This window comes from Solanum verrucosum, unplaced genomic scaffold (assembly GCF_900185275.1).
Source record: "Solanum verrucosum unplaced genomic scaffold, falcon-dt-bn FXZP01000042.1, whole genome shotgun sequence".
Classification (NCBI taxonomy): Eukaryota; Viridiplantae; Streptophyta; class Magnoliopsida; order Solanales; family Solanaceae; genus Solanum; species Solanum verrucosum.
This window is the reverse complement of record NW_026020230.1, coordinates 972,826-996,591: the sequence shown is the minus strand read 5'-3', so window position 1 is coordinate 996,591 and position 23,766 is coordinate 972,826. Positions and strand designations below refer to the sequence as shown.

General features: G+C 32.0%; 4 protein-coding genes across 4 annotated transcripts; 3 read left to right on the top strand and 1 right to left on the bottom strand.

The window, feature by feature from the left end:
* Positions 1–2,841: 2,841 nt before the first annotated feature.
* Positions 2,842–4,410, bottom strand: LOC125831976 (glutelin type-D 1-like). Its single transcript, XM_049511104.1, has 3 exons — positions 4,215–4,410; positions 3,240–3,960; positions 2,842–3,150 (listed from the first exon to the last, which is right to left on the bottom strand). The coding sequence occupies exons 1-3, from the start codon at positions 4,408–4,410 to the stop codon at positions 2,997–2,999; spliced, it is 1,071 nt and encodes a 356-aa protein (XP_049367061.1). The 3' UTR covers positions 2,842–2,996.
* A 1,830-nt stretch (positions 4,411–6,240) lies between these two features.
* On the top strand, positions 6,241–8,125 carry LOC125832007 (12S seed storage globulin 1-like). The gene is made up of 3 exons (XM_049511131.1): positions 6,241–6,514; positions 6,975–7,695; positions 7,777–8,125. The coding sequence occupies exons 1-3, from the start codon at positions 6,319–6,321 to the stop codon at positions 7,928–7,930; spliced, it is 1,071 nt and encodes a 356-aa protein (XP_049367088.1). The 5' UTR covers positions 6,241–6,318; the 3' UTR covers positions 7,931–8,125.
* A 1,676-nt stretch (positions 8,126–9,801) lies between these two features.
* On the top strand, positions 9,802–18,519 carry LOC125832001 (UDP-galactose/UDP-glucose transporter 5B). The gene is made up of 12 exons (XM_049511126.1): positions 9,802–9,873; positions 10,001–10,137; positions 12,365–12,478; positions 12,658–12,750; positions 12,863–12,928; positions 13,458–13,556; positions 15,951–16,030; positions 17,020–17,132; positions 17,854–17,942; positions 18,114–18,200; positions 18,283–18,351; positions 18,436–18,519. The coding sequence occupies exons 2-12, from the start codon at positions 10,033–10,035 to the stop codon at positions 18,517–18,519; spliced, it is 999 nt and encodes a 332-aa protein (XP_049367083.1). The 5' UTR covers positions 9,802–9,873; positions 10,001–10,032.
* A 2,501-nt stretch (positions 18,520–21,020) lies between these two features.
* LOC125832000 (uncharacterized) lies at positions 21,021–22,079 on the top strand. The gene is made up of 2 exons (XM_049511125.1): positions 21,021–21,056; positions 21,528–22,079. Exons 1-2 carry the CDS (start codon positions 21,021–21,023, stop codon positions 22,077–22,079), a joined length of 588 nt encoding a protein of 195 aa, XP_049367082.1.
* Positions 22,080–23,766: the final 1,687 nt, after the last annotated feature.

Sequence of the window (23,766 nt, the reverse complement as noted above, 5' to 3'; positions counted from 1 at the left end):
TATATGTCATACTCTATTACTTAGCTAGCAGTTAATTATAGATTTTCAAATACTTTTGTCAAGTTATTTTTGCGTAAAGTTTTATCATGTGTTTTATCATAGATTTTGAGACAAATATTCAACTTTTTAAAGAAATATTATTTATATTTCCAGATTTTAAAAACTATTAAAAATATCCGTAATTTTGTATAATCATTTTATGAAAACGCATGACAACAAATATAATTAATATGAATTTAAAAGAAAAAAAAACAAAAGAAAAATATCATTAATTTTTATATGAAAAAGTATTATTAATACTTGCAATTGAAAGTCACATCGGATAACAAGCCTAAATGAAAATTGTATAAAATATATATATAACTATATAAGTTTTATACAAAGAACTACGACTAAAACTCAATTCAAATTATAAACGATGGGTGTTATTATTTATTAAAAACACCCATGTTGAACTCTATTTAACATTTATTTAACGTGTTGAATGAATATCTATTAAAAAATATTATTTTTATATTGAAATTTGTTTACACTTTATTTTCTTTAAACTCACGTTACTTTTAAAAATAGTTCTATATTACAAGATAAAATAAGATTTGTGTATATTTTGTTGTCTTCAAACTAATTTACTATTAACGTCAAATACCAAATTATAAAATAAAAGTTTAAAGAAAATAAAAATATTGATCAGCTAATAATATGACTTTTTATTCCCTTCCTTACCTTTTTTACTGTGCACTTTTTCACTTTCAATATAATATTTTAATTTATTTAATTGAAATTGACATGGACTCCACAATTGTCTTGCAATTCCCACTCAAATTTTACATTCTCTCTCCTTTTGGTTTCATTTTTCAGTCTTAACATCAAGCTTGCGCCCCACGATCCACATGTCAAAAAATGGGTGGAGCCTCATACAACTTTGGTTGATTGGGCCTCTACCATAATAAATTTTTGGTGAAGGGTAGCTCCAACAAATAACATAATATTAATTTAATATAGGGAAGAGAGTCTGAAAAATACTCAAACCTTTGGTTGTACGTTGTTACGATACCAAACTTTATGCAGAACCATAGTGATTGGTAAAATGTTCTTTCCAAAGTTAGGTATTGTTACAGCAATTTCGATCAAAGTTCAAATATATTTCAATTTTTTTCCCTTTAATATATATATATATATATATAATATCTTGTTTTATCGAGAGAACACATATTCACATGCCATATTTAATTTCACAAGGAAGACATGTATTGAGGATGAAGAACATGCACAATCAATATGAAATGTCATTTTCAAGAATTAATATTTTTAAAAATCTCTGTGAAAAAAACTAAAAAATATTTTCTTTCGTACTGAACTACTTGGTTAGTGGGAGAATTTGAACTTTGGGATAGCTTGGTTTGATTGATAGATATTAAAAATTCACCTAACTAGAACTTCACGAGTGAATGCAAAAAAGTAGAATTTTTGACCAAAGTAAGCTATTATAAAAATCAATTTACTAAAATAATACGTTTTTTAAAATTTTTACAAAACTAGTATAAACGTAATTCACATAACGTTTTAGGTTATATTTTATTCAAAAAAATTGAATAACAAAAAGACAAAAATCTGACAGAGTAAACAGACATAAAACGTTATTGTTAGTAACATTTTATAATTCGTTACTCTGAGGCACGTTTTACAGCTAAAACATGACTCACAGTAACGTTTTTCTGGAATGATTGAAAATTAAAAAAACAATCTTGTACATACCTCATTCAACTTTATTAAACTTTCCACTATTAAAATGAATATATATATTCACATATATAAATTTCTCTTTTCTTCTCTTTTCATACATAGATAATACTTTTGCAAGAAAAATAAGTTGTGAGGAGGCTTTACTACGATATCAATTAATCCCTTTGTCTCTTCTATTATGATGTAGCCATTATATATTTTTTTAATAGTTGGTTTGCTTACTTATTACATCAACTTTAATTCAATAACTTCTTTATTGATAATCTAATATTTAATAATGATAAGAACCCGATTGGTCTAATATTTAGAAGGGATGCTATCTTAGGCTTGAATTAAGAAGATCTCTCATATGATTTATTTACAAATTTTGAAATTGAAATGATACAAGACAAACTCCAATTTGTGTAAAGTCATCCGCACTTTTTTTTCCTTTTGTATAAAAAAAGTATTGTCAATATGAAAAGAGAAAGAAAAGAGAAAATCATATATATTTCAAATGAAGGTATGTACAAAATATATCTATCCATTTTAATAGTGGAAATTTGAATAATGAATGAGAGATGTACAAGATTGGATTTCAATTTTCACCATTGAGAAACGTTACTGTGAGTCACGTTTTAGCTGTAAAAAGCTGTAAGACGTGCTTCAAAGTAACGAATTATAAAACGTTACTGACAATAACGTTTTATGTACTGTCAGATTTTTGTCTTTTTGTTATTCAATTTTTTTGAATAAAATATAACCTAAAACGTTATTGTGAACTACGTTTATACTAGTTTTGTAAAAATTTTAAAAAACGTATTATTTTGGTAATTGATTTTTATAATAGCTTACTTTGGTCAAAAATTCCAAAAAATTAAACCAGACTAACATAATTTTGTCTTTTGATCAAATTAGGTTCAGTAGTTAGAGTAATGGTAAAACTTACATTAAATATCATTGACTCTAATATTTAACAACCCTTTAGGTTGATCATGACTACTATTGAACAAAGCTGCAAACACAAAAGAGCTTAAAGAGAAATAAGTACACCAATAGATGAAAGTTGTTTAAAGTTAAAACGTACATCTAATAGATAACAAAAGATCAGATCAATATAATTAAACTAAGATATTATTGTAAAAACTGAAGAGCCGCGAAGATACTTGTTCCGAACACCATAAGGTCTAGAACAATAATCACAATTCCAAAACTTCTAACCACTACTCTCTCTTATTACTAAGTCTAAAGTAGGGAAACTTGGTCGCAATCAATCAGTTTGGTGGTGGGAAGAACACCTCTTCTGCAGTTCTCTTGGAGCTGAAATGCTTCTCTACCTCTGGTGCAACCTTGAAAGAGGCCTGCAGAACTTGTGGGGATAGAGATTTCCATGGTGAAACCTTTCCAGCCAAGTTTGTGAACTTTGGGCTGTTACATAACAAATAGTAGTTAAGGTTAGAATCTATATTTTTAGCATAACAGAAATTGTAATTTGACATCGATCAACAAAAACATACTTGGGCGTAGTGATGATGGAGAACCAATCCATGCCATCAGGATCGGCAATCTTCGAGACAACACAGAACCTCGGAACAATGAAAAGATTACCAGGCTTGAGATGTGTTTCAAGAATACGCTTACCATCAGGGCCAACAACCTGAACTCGGCCACTGCCTCTGACAATGTAGGTGACTTGAAGGGCTGAGTCACATGAGAAACCGGGAGAGCACATAGCACTTCCGTTCAACCTAACAAGATCAGCACCAGTTCCAACTTCGCCAACCAATGGCAAGTTCTTGGTATTCAAAACAACAACCCTTCCACCACCCTTGATATCAACATCCAATGGAGCTTCCTCACAGTTGAGAACCATGCCATCCCTGTTGGCTTGCTTAGGCTCAGGCATTTGGAAGCCTGCATCGAGCTTCACAATGCCCTTAGCAGTCTGGGAGCTAACTAGAGTCTTAGCAACACTCTCTTCTACATCCCATGCCCTGCTAACAAACTCAGTTGAGAAACCGGTGAAAATTCCATTGGAGCCAGTCAAGTACATGTCAGTAAATGAACCAGCCTTGTGTGCAGTTTTGGTATCACCAAGGAAGAGAACCACAAGTTCAGGGTCCTCTTTGTTGTACCACCATGTTACAACACCAAAAGGAAGGGCAATAGAATCACCCTTCTTAATGGCTACCACCTTCTCGTCTTTTTCCGGAAGAACAATTCCAGCAACTCCACTACCTGAGATCCATGTAATGTTATAATTAAGTGGCAGTACTCATCTATGTATAATAGATGCAACAACATTCCCAAGGTATATATATAACCAAAAAGCATATTAATTGTTTTATCATGGATCACACAAGCCCTAGATTACGAATTAACCCAAATCATCAAATCCACGAATCAAAACAACAGGATTCCCAAAAATTGAATTGAAGAACAAGCCACAAATCAAAACCCTATTAGTATTAAAAAAGGCCCAAAATTGTTACCTTGAAGAACATAGGCGACCTTAGCGGAATCAGAGTAACGAGGCAAAGCAAAGCCATTCTTTGTAAGAGCAAGTTTCCCAGCGCCAATATTTCCTTCCTTCAACATGGGAAGGTCATTAGGACACCATGCATGATAAGAACCACCATCTCCTCCATAAACTTGCTTAGCCAACTTTGGGGTTAGATCAATATCCATATCTCGAAAATTGATTAGTACTAGTAAGTAATTAGTAAAAGCAGAAACAGAGAGGTGAGGGTAAACTCAATGAGAGTTTGCTATTTATAGACTGAAAATTCATACCAAAATTCCGTTAGCGATGGAAACAGTATTATAGATGAATAAGGGCTGTGCGGAAATACAGTTTTACTTAAAAGTGGTTTTGTATGAAATATTCAAACCTAATTACTTGGCTAAACTTTTACTTATCCACTATTACCTACTTAATTATCCACTTTTACATGGAGTATATTTTTACATGGTTATCTATTCATTCACTTTTACTTATCCATTATTTATTTATTTATTTTATTAAAAATATATTTTACTCATAATTATTCATTTGTCCACTATTTTTAATATATATTTTTCTTTCTGTTTTACACTTAATATTAATTACTCAGCTAAAATTATTTTTCAAGATGTAAGACTAAATATTAATTGATATAAATATTCATTTTAATCATTATTTTTAAAGAGACGCGTAACGTCCAAAATCGACAAATAAAGGTGAGCAAGAAAAATATGTTGCATGTTAATGTTTAACATTAGATACAATTACTTTTTTCGTTTTAAATTATCTATCACGATTCTCTTTTATATTTGTAAGTCAATGCTATATTTTAATATTTAAGTTTTCCTGGAGTATTATTTTTGTCGAGTCATATTACTTTAACTGAATTGTGTGTTCACCTTATTTTAAATTTTACATTTTTTAAATATAAAATTTTCTTATTTATTAGATTTATGTATAAGCATGTTACTTCAGGCATATACTTGATTCCCATTCATGATCAATCACGTAATAAAACTTGAACTCTTAATCTTTTTATTCATATATCATCACATATAATCATATTATCTAAAACTTAAAAGATATTAGGATGAGATTTTTAAATTTTATGTTATGATGGGATAAACTATTTTTCAAACAATATATTAAAATAAAGTTGACTGTCGATATTTAATTGGTTGAAACATGTCATTTGTACAAATGACCTATTTTTAATTTTTTATTGGTCTTTAAGTAAACTACACATGTTATGTTATTTTAACATGTGACATGATTTTATTGGCTTCTTCATTTAATATGGCATGGTGTTGTGCCACGTCATTTGATTGGAGACACTAAACTAAACCTTTAAAATAGTCTTTTTAGAATTTAACAAGTGAGCTCATAATTTATAGACATAATACATATATATGTTATTTAATTTGGTTTTTAACTCATATTTATATCCTTCAATTTTGAGTGTGCACATATATATACACTTAATAAAGTTGAACAAATATACACACACGTCATACATGACATCCTACATGATAATTATACAAATCTAAAAATTGAAAAGATAAATATGAAAGAAAGTCAAGTTAAAAGATATATTTATATATAATATGCTTTATTTATAAATAAAATTGGACTTCAGTTAAATTCATATGAAAAGAATTTACAATATGAATTTACACCGTGGATAGTTTTTAAAATAAAATTTACAGATATTTCTGTTGGAAACAAAAACTATATATATTTAGTAACCGACAAATTAATTAAAAAATAATCCACGTGAAATATTTTCCTTAATTTATTAGCACTCCATTATTTTCCACCAATAAGTCACGTCTCCTAATCACACTTTTATTCTGTTTAGTGACAGACCATTACCTCCTAAAACTCTCAAATTCTGTAAACCTCCTCATTAGTATAATCACAAACTCTTTAATTTAATTAAAGTCCTAATCCTACTTAATTTTGAAGTGAAAATCTCCGGTCTATAAATACCAAACTTTCATTGAGTATACAATCATTCTGCTTTTCTTCTCTGTTTCTGCTTTTACTAATTACTAATCGATTCGATTCTCTAGTTTTTCTTGATTAAGAGAGATATGGATGTTGATCTAACCCCAAAGTTGGCTAAGCAAATTTATGGAGGAGATGGTGGTTCTTATCATGCATGGTGCCCTAATGAGCTTCCCATGTTGAAGGAAGGAAATATTGGCGCTGCCAAAATTGCTCTGTCAAAGAATGGATTTGCTTTGCCTCGTTACTCTGATTCTGCTAAGGTCGCTTATGTTCTTCAAGGTAACCATTTGGGGCTTTTTTTGTTTTTTGCTGGTAATCGTAATGGTTTTCTTTTTCTGCTGATTAATGGGGTTTATTGTGTTTTTGTTGTTCTGATTTGTGGGTTCTTCTTCAATTTTTGATCTTTAGACGAAATTCTTATTTGGGGATTCTGTTTATGAATCATTGGGTTTTGATGGAATTCTACTTGTTTGAGTTTATGGGTTAGATTAGTCTTGGATTTGATTGGTTTGGGTTCATCATCTAGGTCTTGTATGATCCATCTGTTACTGTAAATCCTGCTTTTTTTTTCATAAACATTGAAACGGTGCCATATAAATTGGCAGAGCTGAGCTAATTAGAAGTTTGTTTTCATCTATATTGTTAAAAAAACGTTTTTCATAATTAAACATCTTCTTGCCTTTGTTGCATTGGGTATACATCTGTTTATTTTAGTACTACTCCATATTTATGTGATCAGGTTGTGGAGTTGCTGGAATTGTTCTTCCTGAGAAAGAAGAGAAGGTGATCACCATTAAGAAGGGTGATGCTATTGCTCTTCCTTTTGGTGTTGTAACATGGTGGTACAACAAAGACGATACTGAACTTGTGGTTCTCTTCCTTGGTGATACCAAAACTGCACACAAGGCTGGTTCATTCACTGACATGTACTTGACAGGTTCCAACGGGATTTTCACTGGTTTCTCAACTGAGTTTGTTAGCAGGGCATGGGATGTAGAAGAGAGTGTTGCTAAGACTCTAGTTAGCTCCCAGACTGCTAAGGGGATTGCTAAGCTGGATGCAGGCTTCCAAATGCCCGAGCCTAAGCAAGCCAACAGGGATGGTATGGTTCTCAACTGTGAGGAAGCCCCATTGGATGTCGATATCAAGGGTGGTGGAAAGGTGGTTGTTTTGAATACCAAGAACTTGCCATTGGTTGGTGAAGTTGGACTTGGTGCTGATCTTGTTAGGTTGGATGGAAGTGCTATGTGCTCTCCCGGTTTTTCATGTGACTCAGCCCTTCAGGTTACTTACATTGTGAGAGGCAGTGGTCGAGTTCAGGTTGTTGGCCCTGATGGTAAGCGTGTTCTGGAAGCACATCTCAAAGCTGGTAATCTCTTCATTGTTCCGAGGTTCTGTGTTGTCTCAAAAATTGGTGATCCTGATGGCATGGATTGGTTCTCCATTATCACTACCCCCAAGTATGTTTGTTTTTGTACATTGTCTATGTCAAATTATAACGTGCTAAAACAGATTATTCTAACTATCTTGTTATTTGACAGTCCAATATTCACTCACTTGGCTGGAAAGACTTCAACCTGGAAAGCTCTATCCCCACAAGTGCTGCAGGCTGCTTTCAAGGTCTCACCGGATGTTGAGAAGCTATTCAGCTCCAAGAGAACTGCAGAAGAGATTTTCTTCCCGCCACCAAACTGATCCGTCACGTTGCTCTGGGAATTGTATCTGTCTTAGATTTACTTATCTTGTGTTGAAAGAACAAGTAGTATCTTTACTTAATATCATAATTTAGTTGCTCTTTTCTTTGGTTCTAAAATTTGCTATTGGAAACTTCCCTTATACTTTTCCAACTTTTATATAATTTTATCAAATTAGCAAATCGTGGTTCATATATAATATCTATTGGAATATCTTAAGATTTCAAATTATTGAAGATTGATTTATGGCATCATAGAACATGATACCATCACTTTTAAGAAAGTGAACTTGTCTACCTTTGATGAACTTTTTTTGTGCGTTATACAAGATCAGACTAAATGTTACAAGAATAACTTAACGTTACTTATTAATTTTGTCTATTGCCATTTGATATTTGAAAATCCGAAACAATATAGCTTAATATTGCTAAATATAAATTACTTACAGATTGTATTTTATAAATTTTCGTTGTCCACAGTAACATTATCACTTTTAAAATCAAACATAATTTTAACTTGATCCAACATCTTACTCACATAGGCTGGAGGCTTGAATTCACCTATCAAGGAGTTTGATATCTCATTTTAATATCAAGTAATCACATATATCAAAATATTCGAAACATCGAGAGTATTTCATATTTAAATTTGGGATAGAAACATGATAGTATTTTATATTTAAATTTGGAACTCTTTAGAGGTGATTTTAAGTTGATCAAGAGTATACTTCATGTATAGTCTATATATAATATGTATACTTCTAACAAGCTATAATGTATAGATCATGTGACTTTTTAACTATTTTTATGTAAATAAAACATAAATATATTTATTGTAAACTAATTTATTTCTTTTAAGTAATATATTTGAAATTAAGTCATAATAATTTCCGTAATTATTATCTCTTACCCACAATAATTTCCGAAACTTGCAAGTTGCAAATATTAGAGAAAATGATCAAAATGGTCCTTAATGTATGGCTTTGATTCCATTTGGTCCTTAATGTATGAATTTGATGGAAATGGTCCTTTATGTATCATAAATTGTGATCAATTTGGTCCTTAACCCTAAAATTAATATTTTATTTTATTTTGCCGTCAAAATACACGGAATATGTAAAAGATGCGCTCGTTTAAGACTTTCCTTCCCCTGTTTCCAAAAATTCCAAAATGGCACATCAATTTTTTTTAACCAAAAGGGCAAAATCGCTCCTGACGGAGCGATTTTCTTCTGACAAAATTGACGTTGTTACTCCTTTAAAAAACATAAAAATCGCTGCCGGTCCAAAAAAAATTTCTTTTTTCTTTAAAATCGCTGCTGTGAATTTTTTTTTTAACAACGCTGCCCCAACAACGTTTAAAAAATAGAAATAGCTGCTATAGCAGCCATTTTCTTAAAAAAGTTTTAATTTTTTTTATTAAAAATTCCCGAGGCGAGGACTGCTTAAAAAATAATGGGAAATCGCTCCACGTGTAGCGATTTTAGTTATTTTTTTTAAAAAAATAATCACAGTCATTAAAATTTTAGGATTAAGGACCAAATTGATCACAATTTATGATACATAAAGGACCATTTCCATCAAGTCCATACATTAAGGACCAAATGGAATCAAAGCCCATACATTAAGGACCATTTTGATCATTTTCTCCAACTATTACCCTTTACCCACAATCCACATAGTCGTCACTCATTTAGTAGGTCCCATCTATCTGACGTGTCCTGACACTAGGAGAAGTTACAGAAAATACCAAAATTATAAAAAAAGGAAAACGAGAAGAGGAAAACGTAAACTCGCCGGCGATTGCCCTGACATCTTCATATTATATAAATCTCACTCTTCTCTTCCACCTTCCAAGTTCTGATAGTACTCTCCTTATCGGAGTTGATTTTCCGGCGAACGCAACTTTGAACTCCGACGGACATTCTAGAGTTTCTTCATCCAAGGTTAGCTATACATTTCTCATTTCCGGCTTCTGCACATCTGTAATAAATAAATAAATGTATATCTGCGCGCATGCTAAGACTTGTTAGGTTAATTTGTTTTTTTTTAAATTATTGTTTTGATAAATAGAGCTGGTGGCGGCGGAGGTGATTGGATGGGATATGGCGGAGCCACCGTTGTTGCCGTTGAAGGAGAACAAGATAGCCAAAGGAACTTTTGCAGTGGTTGGAATCATGTCTACTCTAGTCATTTATGGCATCTTACAGGTGTGCTGCTTCTGCTGTATCATGATCTTCACAATGTGTGTGTGTGTTCGATTAATACAAGCGTAATAAGCACCGCTGCAAGAACTAGTATGTGTTATACATCTTGTTTTGATAGGTGAAGCTAATATAACAGTTGAAGGGTTTAGGCGTAAAGATTTTAGTGATTGTATGATGCCTAAAAGAAAATGAGGAGAAACAATTAGAAGTTTGATATTTATGTATTTCATACTTGAAAAGAAAAAAAAAAGGAAAAGTAACTGCCTTTTGTGATGTTTGTGGAGAAGGGCAGGAAGCTCTAACTGCTTGCATTGAATTTGGTAATGGTAAAGTTTTTTTTTCTTTTTGCAGTTTGGGCAAAATAGATTTGGTATTTTAGCTAAAAGAAGTATAGAAATTTCTTGTCTAATGTGCTTTTGGTTTTTTAATACTAAGACATTTGAATGAATACTTACCATTCCAAAAAAAAAACAAAGCAAAACAAACTAAAACTAAGACATTTGAAGTTTTATTTGTAATGTATGGTTCTCTCTAATGATGCTTTCATCTGTTTGGATGGGCTTTTGAGTGATTTGGTGGAGCTTCTTATAACTTCTTCTCTCATGACTAGATTTTAGCTGCTATGATAATTTGACCTCTATGCAACAGAGACAAGTTAATAAAATATTTTGTGTGATATAACAGGATAAGTGTATCATTCAGTCTTTCCTATTTAATATTAAGAATTTTTTATTTGAGATTTATTCTGGAATTGTGCAAAAATGTAAATGTAAATGTTTGTTGTATTCAAGATTTCTGCTTAATGGTGTCTTTATAAAAAAAAAGACTTGTGCTTAAGGTGAGGACCCTAAAAATTTAACAGGGAAAGCTGTAAGATATGAAGATCACCTAGTACAAGCACGGTTATATAGAACTTTTCTTTTGATGAGGAAGTAATATTGCAGCAAAGGAGGCGATGGCTCACAATACAAGAAGTATACATGTGAACACACGTAATAAAATAAAATATAAAAAAGTCCTTCCAAAAAAATAGCCGAATCACATATACATATTAGTAAAGTTTGAGCTGCTTCACTTTATTCATCTGCCTGCATACATATTTTTTGGATTGTATAACATTGTCACCCATTTTTGTTTGCGGAGAAAGTATTTCGTAAAATAAGTGCTTATTTGGTAGGTTAACTAAAATTAAGCTATTGAAATTACCATCTCAAGACATGCAAAGACGTTTCATTGAGGGAATTTATTCTCTCATCAGATGAATCTATTGATTATGAGACTGGAATTACCAGAGCAAAGTCCGTCCCATGCCTAAATTAAAGTGAAGGCTATTGTAGGTTGATGACTAGCGTAAAAATACTCCAAGTATGATGAATCTTATGTACTTGGACATAGAAATCTCATCCATTCAACCTCAACTAGTTTGGGATTGACACAGTTGATTAATTGGTATAGATATTGTGTATCACTCAGTGGGGCCACATCTTGCAATAGTGCTGAGTCTCTCAGGCAGTTTACTAATAATATGCACAAATGAGTCAGTAAATCACATGTTCTCAACATAAACAACACACCCAATGTAATCCCAAAGGTGGGGAGAAAATCACACGTTCTCTCTTACAATTATCTGCTAGGGGAAACTGTCTGCACATGTAATAACAATTTTTAGATTTTCCATTAGTTGATAAGAGCTCAAATTTGGTAAAGTCCAGCTGTAAGTTTGAGGCATTATCATATGGCTCATATTTTGTCTTTTCTGTTCAGCATGATGAAAGTGGGTACTAAAGACCTTTTTATATCTCTGCACAATTTGTTGCTTCCTAGTTGCTTGTCATTTCAATACTTCATAGAGTTTTGCTTGTAATTTAACTAGAGACTCACAGTACCTTGTTAAAAGCAAACTGCTTTGATGACCACTTTAAGATCTAGTTCCTCGATTGACCCTCCTTCCCAAAGGCTTCTTTCTTAAGTGAAAATTTGGTTTAATTTAAAAAGGGAATCCCAGTAGCCAAGCATATGTTGTCTTTTTTTTTTTTTTTCAATTTCTTTCTGTAGCTTCATCAGTGAAATTGCCTGTTTAACCATCCGCTTATATAGCATATATATATGTTCTGCAGTACTTGACGCTTCTGTCCATTGTGTACTGGTAAAACAAAACATCTTTGCTTCTCGTATTTACAATAATATGTATTTTCTATTTTTAACATGGTGATGGAATTTGTACATGCAGGAAAAGATCATGAGAGTTCCCTACGGACCGAACAAAGAATTTTTTTCGTACTCATTGTTTCTTGTCTTTTGCAATCGGATTACCACCTCTGCGGTCTCTGCCGGAGTTTTACTGGTAGTGGAAAGATTTCTGGCTTTGTTCATCTACTTTCTTTTGTGTATTAAGAGCAGAAGGCTTATATAATACTGCAAATATTCTTCTGTTTTCTCTAATCTGATTTACTTGTTATTCCTAGGAATTTGTAAAAACAGTTTGCATTTTGCTCCTTTCATTTTATTCTTTTTAATTTTCAGGCAAGTAAGAAGGCCTTGGACCCAGTAGCTCCACTCTATAAATATGGTGTTGTTTCTATTTCTAACATCCTTACAACTACTTGTCAGTATGAGGTAAACTAAGAACATTTGGAGAAGGAACTGAAAAATGAGTTAAAAGCATTAGAAGATTTATCAACTTGTCATATAACGAAGCACTGGCTATTGTGATGACTTCTTTCTTCAGGCTCTCAAGTACGTTAGCTTTCCTGTTCAAACCCTGGCAAAATGTGCCAAGATGATACCTGTAATGGTAAGTTAAGTTGCTGGATAGATTGCTGTAATTGCTTAGTAACTACTGCATGCAATTCCTCTTGGTCTGGACTTCTCTCATATATACATGAATAAAGCTCTATTGCACGTGTTTGAGTTTTGGTATTGCTATTTTTAGGCTTAGCCAAAGCATTTTGTTTGGAATTAGTCACATCCATGATATCATATTGGTGTACTTTGAAGTTTGAAAATCCTTTTGCGTTTTTTAATTCTAGAATTTTACTCATTCTTAATTGAAATCCAACTGTCTGGTTAATAGGTATGTTACTGAAGTTTACTGCAACACTAAAACTATTGGAGTTTGCTAGGTTGTGTGTCATATTAGATATAATAAAGCAAACCAAGAGCCCTTTAACCCCCGACACTGGAAAAGTCTGTTTGTATAATTTTCTTCAAGGCATCTGATAATTAGATGTCATCTTGCTTACAATGTTCTTGTGTAGACAGACCATAATATTTAACTGTCCTTTCTAGTTGATGTTTTCTCTTTTCCTTTTGTGCTGATGCAGATCTGGGGTGCTATCATTATGCAAAAGAAGTACCAAGGACAGGACTATCTTTTGGCATTCCTAGTAACTCTGGGTTGTTCATTATTTATTCTGTATCAGGTATTACTAATATCTTGTTTTGAATTTCCTGTTGGATATTATACAAATTGCTACTTTCTCAAATTATTTCAAGAATTGTTCACTTTTCAGAATATATTGATCATGTCAAACATTCATAAATGATGTTTACATTTTCGAAAATATTTCATAAATGATGTGTTTTTAATGTCAACCATGGTATCATCTTTTAATTACTGAATTTGTCTTCCATCATCTTTGAGAACTGCTGAATGATCTCATGCTTTTCCATGTTCATTCAGTACAAAACACAAAAAAACCTTAAAACCAATTTAAGATGATGATGCATCCGTTGACTGTTGATGTTCAAAGCACCTCCTGGTAAATCAGCCTGTTATCCACATGAGATCATGTTATGCCTTCAATTTCAAACTCAAGAAATGATTTCTTTGTTCAACCTCTCAGTTCTGATTATATCTACCTGCTGCTTAGTCTTTCATATATCTTTTTCTTTTTCTTTTTTTGGCGGCAGGGGACAAGTCAGAAAACTCCATAAAGGATTTCCAGACCCTCAAATGATACTAATTTTCCCCTCCAAATTAACCAAAAATACAAAGAAGATCATTCTTCACAAATCTTTCTAAAAGATCTGAACTTGCATCCTGAGTTGAGTATGAGAATTGCTACATTTTAGTTAACGAGGTTGTTGGGAAAATTGAAGTATACATATAGCCAAACTTATGTTGCACTACTTAATTAGTCTCTGAAGCAGTTGGAAAGTCCAACGATTGGATGGGATACCTAAGTATCAATAAACTCAAGTTTCAGAGCGTATTTTTTTTCCTATTATTGATAAAACTACCCAGAACGCCCGACCCCTAAGTTTAAACTTTCCTGAAGCTAAACTTCATGCTCCCACTATTGAAAACTGCACAATGGTGCCCCAGTGCTTTCTTCTTTTGTTGAGCATAAGGGTCCTCCAAGTTGAAAATCTCAAAGTCATAGTTTTCTGGCTATCCAGAAGAGACTTCTAGCAAACATGTTAACGGTTGAGCCCTTGAGTCTTGCATAAGTAACTGAATTTCACCACCAAGGAGTCATGGCGTCCAAGTATCCTATCAAACCTATTAACTAGCTGAGACACAAGCACTTTGATATTGCAGCACTCCTGCTATTTGGGCAGTCATTGAGTACAACATCTCTTAAACTATGGTTTCACTAGGTTCTTAGGTGAAACAGTTATTTTCTTGTTTGTGTTTTATGTTACTTGCTCATTTTAATAGTGTCAACAATCAAATATATTGAAGTTTTCATGTGCATGAGCTATTGTTTCCTTAAATCTAGTCCCAAAAGTTGGTCAATGTGAACTCACATAGAACATGGGTTAATTAGAAGGTATAATGGCCTTGGGGAATTCAACTTTTTTAAGAACTGAAATATCATAGATAATTTGTATTCTTTATTTTTTAATTCTAAAATTACAACATACTTCTTATTTATGACCTCCAACAACACAGAAATATAGCATCCATGTTTAAAGAGCACATGCCATGTCCTCACTGTGGAATGGTTGTAGCTCTAGATGATGGTCAGGATTTTTGGTTCACAGAGATCATTTAACAAAATTTTCTACTCCCTCCGTCCCAATTTATGTGGCACCCTTTCCTTTTTAGTCCGTCCCAAAAAGAATGTTACCTTACTATAATTAGTAACAATTTAACTTTAAAATATCCATTTTACCCTTAATGAAATGATTTTCACCTACACAAATATCTAAGAATTGTTTTAGACCACAAGTTCCAAAATTCTTCCTTTTTTTCTTAAACACCGTGTCAAGTCAAGTCAAATGGTGCCACAAAAAATGGGACAGTGGGAGTATTTGTTGTTCTTTGCAAGTTGCAAGCAACATCAAAGTTCTGAGGTGTTGTGCTATACCTCCCTACAACTCTACGAGAATGGGTAGTTCTTTGTCTCCATCTTTTAGAATGAATGAAAACTGCCACGAGGCACAAGATTGATTTGGAAAAGCTAAAGTGGATGCTGCGGTTTATCTTGTTAATTGTGTCACCTAAACCATTTGTTGTATATTATTACCAGCAATTGACAAGTTTTCATAGTTTTTACTGATTCTACAAAATAAATATGCTTGCTAAATTCATGTTTTTGTATATTTTTGGAGCACTAACAATACCCCAACTAGTAGAGAGGACTGGATTAATTTTTTAGAAAGAAGCTCTAGCTTGCAGAATTCGTTAATGATGTGTACTTCCTGTTTACTGCTTAATTCCATTTTTCCTGTAAAATTATTACTGAAAGAATTTTTTTCGGATTGGCTGATAGCCATGCTTGTATTTGGCTTGTTAATTTCTGGACTTGCATTAGCTTCTACGATTACTCCACTTGGTAATGCTTTTGCCTTTCTGTGTTTGGTCTAAGGGTGCAGGTGACATCAGTCCCTTCAATAGAGGAAGGGAAAGCACAGTCTGGGGAGTTTCTCTGATGATAGGCTATCTTGGGTATGAATTATAACTCACATAATCTTCCAGCATTTTTAAACCTTTAGTTGTTGGGTTAACAAAATGCTAAGTTACGGATCTGGATTTGCTAAATGTCAAGATTTGTTTCCTTAAGAAGATTGAGTACCCGACCTTGTAGAAAGTTGGCTTTCAACTTACCATCTCATAGTGTGAATTTGACTGATATTGTGCATTGAAATTTTACACACGATCGCTTCTCTTTTACTTGCTCACTGCATCATCTCACTTATTCTGTTATATCACCAAAAGAATGACTGACTGAATCCTTTTCTAAATCATATTTACTGTCGAAAAAATATTTCTGTTTAAAAAAATTGTATTTGGATCATATTTTTTTACTTATTTCTCATTCTCAAATTTACTCCATGTCTTTCCCCTGTCAATTGGATAATTCTACTTTTCGATGCTGTGGTCCAACCCTCAAAGCCTAATTAATTGGTCAACTGAAGAATTGTGAAAACACCTGAGTGAAATGTAATGGTCAAAATCATGGTTCTCCACCTCCACTGAAGTGCAAATGCAAGAAAGGTTATTTGGTGCATGTCAGAATGAAATTTTTTATGTTAACATAAACTAAAATATTAAAAATATCCTGGTTTTCACGAGTCACATATATATTAAATACTCAAGACAAACACATCTACAAAATTTTACATCAGAAAGAAAATATACTTTTAGCAATTTTTGCATTCTTCAGTTTTGTTCCGTCTTTTCCCTGCCTTTTTTGGGGGACAACTAATATTTCAATGGAAGACTTCTTTTTCTTGAAAGAACGATCGTGCCAATATGCTTCTGATGTTTTGCGCAGGATATAATTTTGCATTTTAGGTTGTTGAGATAGTTATCTGTTAAAGGAGCAACACCATATATTGTTATTTCCTCCTAGGAAATTGAATGTTTGCACTTTGCTGGTGTCTGCATATTTTTTCTGGGATGTTACAAGCTTTATCAGTCATCTGATCTCGCAGGTTTGATGGCTTCACGAGTACTTTCCAGGACAAACTTTTTAAAGGCTATGATATGGAAATACACAATCAAATATTCTATACAACGGTCTGTTCGTGTCTTCTTAGTTTCACCGGTAAGATCTAATTTTTTGGAATTGGGTAACAAGCCTTTGCAACTATTGAATACAGTACCATTTAAAAAAAGGCCTTTGCAACTATTGAGTGTGTATTTGGTGGACATTTGAGAAATTCACTTTACACTTCCAGAAGATAGTTCGCTGAACCATTTTGTTGTTTAGAGTGTCTTCTCACTGAGCATGATATATCCAGTTGACTCTATGTTTTTCATGTGCACCATAGGACGGAAGATTGTGGCTTTTATTTTTAGGTACCTCATTGTGGTTAATGTTTTACCCAAAATCTTTAATGTAATAATGATTTTTAAAGTTTGTCACAGAAAATTTGTCACACATGCTGATTGGTTAGATTCCAAGCTACAGTAATGTTTGGTTTTGAATGAGTTGTGAATTTACAAAAGATTCCGGGTATTGATATCATTGCACTCGATTAATTTTCCACAATTATTTCCCAATATATTTACTATAAAGGATTTATTAAGCACTTTCGTATACATGATTGTGGATTATAAACTCTAGCAGAAACATCCACACATAATGCAGGCTACTGGTTTTTATCTAATTTTATGCCTGCTTCCTGCTATTTAGTTATAGTTTTTTCCGCAGGTACTACTGGTTATAACTAATGTTATCACGCTTTATATTACATGTGATGTTTATCTAGGTTTTATCCAAAGACTAGATACTAACTGGATTCTGTTCTCTGTTTTCCATACAGGTCTAATTTTGCAAGGCAATCTTCTCATGGCAATAGATTTTGTATCCCGCCATCATGATTGTTTCTTTGATATTGCTCTGCTTTCAACTGTAAGTTCCCTGTAGAGTTGCTTTGCTTAAACAGTTATCCTGGTTTCACAAGTATCTGTGTTACCAAACCTTGCTGATACTGAAAGATGCATGTCAAGAAACCAATTACTTCTTTTACTTTTGAAATGGAGAAATTGGGGACGAAACACTGATATTGTGTTTCGGTTGCAGGTAGCAACTGCAAGTCAATTTTTTATTTCTTACACAATCCGCACATTTGGTGCTCTAACATTTGCAACCATAATGACCACAAGACAGGTATTCAGAAATAGTTCTCAAAAAATTGTCTTCTTCCCTCTAAACTAAAACTGTGGCACCTAATTAAATTAAATTTGTGTAGTTGGTGAGCATTTTACTGTCATGCTTGTGGTTTGGCCATCCTTTGAGCTGGGAGCAATGCATCGGAGCTGTAAGCATCAACGTTGTCTCTCTGTTGGTTTTACTTAAAAAAACAAAAAAAAACAAAGTATTCTAGTTTGATCTCTTTTTTCAGGTTATCGTGTTTGGATCCCTTTATGCAAGAAGCTTCTTGAAGACAAAAGAGAAGGCTGAAACTAAAGCCCCAGGTGGTTCATAAGGAAAAGTCTATCACAAAATAAGTGAATTTGAAAAATATTCATCTCTCTGCAACTTTGAAGCTGCTGTGTAACTAACTAAACAAGGCGTGCTATTTTTGGAATTCCATACGGAAGGCTACTTGCTGGTGCATACAACGGCATAAGCAAGATTTTGACTAGCCTTCCTTAAATCTTTGCAGGTCAAATTACAGCCTCACTAAGCAAAAGAAGTTGTATGATCTTTATTCAAAGACTTATATATTTCCATGTTTTTTTGGCTACTTCAAAAGGATGTAATATAGACAGTGCGGTGTTCTCTTTTCAAGATTTCACAAGTAGAAAAGGTTTGTTCTTACTACTCATTTAATGAAATTTTCTTGTCCAAGTATTTTTAATTATGACTTTTTCTCACTAGAAAATGTTTGCCCTGGGGAATTAGTTCAATGTTAGTTATCTGATTCGCAAGACAATTTTTTACCCTTATTAAAAAAAATAAAAAATTGCTGTACAAGTTATACTATACTAGTTCACACTATTGGACTTATGCCTGAAGGTACAAATTATGTCTGAGGAAAAAAAAAAGAAACCATAAAACACAGGTTATGCCCTATAAAGCACAGACTTCTATAGATTCATATTATAGTGCACGATAGAAATTAAAAGACAACTCCAGGTGTATATATTACCTTCTATCAGTATTGTAATCCAAGTATTTGAATTTGTTTAGTTATATAATTGTCTCATATAAGAAACTTAAATTCTTAAAAAGTAAATATTTATTTATTTATTTATATTATCTTCAACAAGATTCTCCCGATGCATATTATAGGATTAACTAATTTTCCTCGTCTTTATCTTAATATAAATAATTTAATGATAGTGCTCACCGCATTAAACAGTGTTCCACTTGTATGGGGATCTGAGTTTAACTTTGTCAAAAATGAAATACGTATACTTACATATAGAAAATTCATTTCTACTTACTCGGTCTCCAATTATCTATCGTGTTTTTAAAAAATAATTATTTCAAATAATTTATTATTTTTAGTAATTATTTTAAAAATTATAAAATAATGACTGATAACATATAAATAAAATAAATATTTAACAAAAATAAGTAAATTAAAATTAAAATTTTTAGAGAAAAAATTATAATTAATATATTTTAATAGACATATAAAGAGAACATAACAAATACTTCCTATGTTCCTAATTACTTGTCAACTTTTAAATTGACACACCTATTAAGAAAATAATTAATGGCATAATGAGTTTATCATTTTACCTCTATTAGTTATGAAGTGGATGGAAGTTCTACATTTTTAAAAATAATTAGTCATTTAATTGAGGGTATAATAGGTAAAAGTAAATAGTCCTTTCTTGATTTGTCAAAATGGACAAGTAATTAAGGATAACTATAAAAGAAAAAGTGGATAAGTAATTAGGAATAGAGGGGAGTACTAATTTAAGACAGAAAAAATATATAAGTCAACAACTATTCGGTTTATTTCAGTTTTCTTGGGCAGTTCACACATGCACCGCCCCCTAGGAAGATTATAGTCCTATTTCAAATGCGTTAAAGTAAGAGAAAAAATGACATATTTAAATAAATGTGTAGTATTGACGATTTACTTTTTGTGGTCATTTTATCAGAAAAAATAATTAGTTTTATTTTAATTTTTTAAAATAATAAATATTCTAAATCAATAATAATGATTAAAAGTGTTTCGAAGATGATTTAATTACGTTTATAGAGTTTTTCTACCTAAAATGTTGCATAATAAGAGGGAGTACATAATTTTTTACTTTTTTATTTTTAGTTTTTCATCCGGTGTTCGGAGCCCACATTGGAGCTCCGACTAAATTCGAATTGCGCACTGCAGGGCCCATTCGGGGGTGGTGCTACCAACAAGATTTTCTCCATATCTAGGGCTCAAACTCCAGACCTTTGATTAAGGATGAAACACTTCCACTAATGAAGTTGGTAAATAGAGTAAATATTTGAAATAATATTATAACTTAGATACAAATAAGATTAAAGTAGTGATTTTTTTTCCTATCAGTATACTTTAAAGGGAGTGTAAAGAAAAAAACGATAATTTTTTTTTTTAGTTGTCCACTGTATAATTTTGGAATGTCCATTAATATTTGTCAATTTTATAAAATTAATGAATAATTTATCATTTGTATTTATTTTATCGTTGCTATTAAATATTATTCATCGTATCAACAAATTTACAAAGTACCTCCTCCATTTTATATCAGTTGTCCAGTTTTCTCTTTATAAGTTTCTTAAGAAATCATAAATAAAAAGGTTATTAATAAAATTTTGTTAACATAATGAAGATTGATTGCTGAGCTTATTTTGGTGCCTTTTCATGTATATAAGTCAAATATAATATAAACCCCCAGCTTTCCTATAAAGTACTCCCTCAAAAATTCTTCAAGAGAATACACTGCTCTCTATTTTCTCCATATTTCATCTTTCAAATTAGTAAGGGTTGGTGATTTAGAGAGAAAAATGGAAGACATGGCTTCTTTATGGTCTTATCAACAGGTGAATGAATACCTCTTCATTTTCTTGTTTTTCCCAACTTTTCACTTGTGTTTATGGTTTATGTTTTTATTTGTTGTCTTGTACTTTTATTATTATTTTTCTGAACTGAACTGTTTTGAACTATATATTTTTTGGAGGAGTTCCTATCGAAAATAACCTGACGATAAGGTCTGTATACCATTCAAGGAAATATCAATTTTATCTTTGCTTGTGTAAATGGAAGTGTTGAGAATTTCTTTTCTTTCCACAGTCAATGTTTTTGTGCTTTTAGTCTTTTTGTTTGGTAAAAGTGATTGGATATTTTCATCATGACCTTCCTTTCATGCCCTGTTTAAGTTGTCACTTACTCTCCTAATTATACCGTATATTAATTAATATCGTAAAATGTAGGTTGACAAAGTGAAATTTCATCATTTTGTAAACTTTTCTCTTGACTTTTCTTTTTTCCATATCAAATATATATTGTTGCAGACAGTGGATGAATTGAGACAAAAGCTTTTGTACACTAATGTTGAACTTGAAGAATTGAAGGCAGATAAAAATGATGAAGTGAAGAAGAACAAAGAATATGTGAAGCAATTAATCCAAATGTTGAAGATAGTTTGTGAAGAAAGAGATGAAGCAAGAGTTCAAATTCAAAAACTACTCAACAAACTTGATAGTATTGTGATGATGAAGTCTACAAAAGCAAATTATTCAACTGATCAGTACTCCAATAGCCTGTCTTCAGAAACATACAATTACCATAATTCATTTTTCGATTCAGTTGCTTCCCCTGAATGTTCCAACAATATGGCTTATGATCATAACGTTGACAGTTGTGTTACTCAATTGGCCCCAAAAGTTGAATTGATTATTGAGAATCTTGTAAAGGGGAAAACTTTGCCACAACAAGGGAAACTGTTGCAAGCTGTAGTTGAAACAGGACCAATTCTGCAGACACTTTTAGTTTCAGGACAACTTCCTCAATGGCGAAATCCGCCTCATGTTTCCATTAAAGGGTGTCAATCTGATTCATCCTGAAGATTCAACATCATTGCATATTTCTCAACAAATGTTACATTTTGCTAATTTTGAGTCTGGTTTCTGTTTGGAAAATCACACTTTGATGTCTTGTCTGCTGGAAAGAGGCAAAGATTGTACTGAAACAAGTTGAAGGATATTCAATACCTTATGCTTCTAATTTCTGTATAAAGCAGACTGCTTGGTGTGAATGTTTAGTAGTAATATAAACATGGAAGAAGACTAAATTTCCAATTATGGCTTGTTTCACATCAACAATAGAGTTTTCATATTAGACATTTCTAGCTCATATCTCGAAAAGTAAAAGGTAAAAAATACATTCAGAGTGTTTGAATTTCATATTTAAACTATCATGTGTAACTTTCATACTTGAAATGTTTATCCAAATATGTTGCAGCTAGAAAGAAGTTGCAAGAGGTGATAACTGATAGTTTAACTGTGTTTTGATACCTGGACTATCACATAAGTTCAGGTGTATTTTTGATCCATTGGGCATGAAGATAAATAGGGAGATATATTGTCTAATTGAACATCTCCAAGGTAGACATTGAAATTCACCAACTTAATTATAATTGTAGCTCTATTTATATTAAAACGATAATTATAATAAGAATAAATACAAATGTCTATAGCTAGCACTTAATATAAATGCTTTTTTAATAACTCTAAATATAATAAGATTAACTTAATCATCATTAAATATTTTTGCAACAATATCACTTATATTATTACAAATATCTCTTTTGTTGTAGCACCGCCTAAAACCCCTACTTGGTGGTTCCTTCTCCCTACTCAATTTAATGTGTGTATCCTTTGACCAATGACTATTCGTTGGATGACTTACCCTTCACTGCATGCATTCTTCCTCCTACTAAAGGACATGTACAATAGCATGAAAAGTTATTAGGAATATTTTAAGTTTGAGTCTCCTAATTAGGTATAGAGTCACTTTTATTAGAGAGTGTTTTACCTCTCAATATAGAATTTTTAACCTAAATTTAAATTTAATCAAACTTTAATATAATTGATATTAGATATCGAGATAAAAAAAAACAAAAAGAAAATAGCATGACAAGTTGAAAACCAAATAAACCAATTCCTAGCTTTGTTTATAATTATTAGCAGCCTCAGCACATGATTTTTTTGTTCATGCATATCACTCTACCATTTTCTTATCACATCAGTGGATTTCGTGTCAAAACTTCTTGCTTATAGTGCCAAAATTATAAACCATAAGTTTTTAATTAGTCTCAAAAGCACAAAATGATATTTTTTTACCCCGTAATAATTATGCTAAAAGGTGTAATATCTTTCGACTTAATTGATCCTACATTAATTTTGTGGAGTCTCTCTTTAATTCCTTCCACTTTTTACCCTTTATGTTCGGTAGTCTTCTGAAAGAAAGCTATTCTGATGGATATATAAAAATTATCTTTTTCGTTTTAATTTATTTATTCTATTTATAAAAAAGTCATCGTCTTTCAAAATTTTGAAAGAAAAAATGAGAAATCTCCGATCACTCTTTCAGTCATGACACACATGCTAAATGTGTGATGTCGACACCCAAAATTTGACATCCACTTTAGACTAATAATGTCTCATTTATGAAAGAATTCTAACATTGACATTGAGAATATGTGATTCTACTAAATTCCAAAGATAAAACACCTACACATCCATGTTGCAC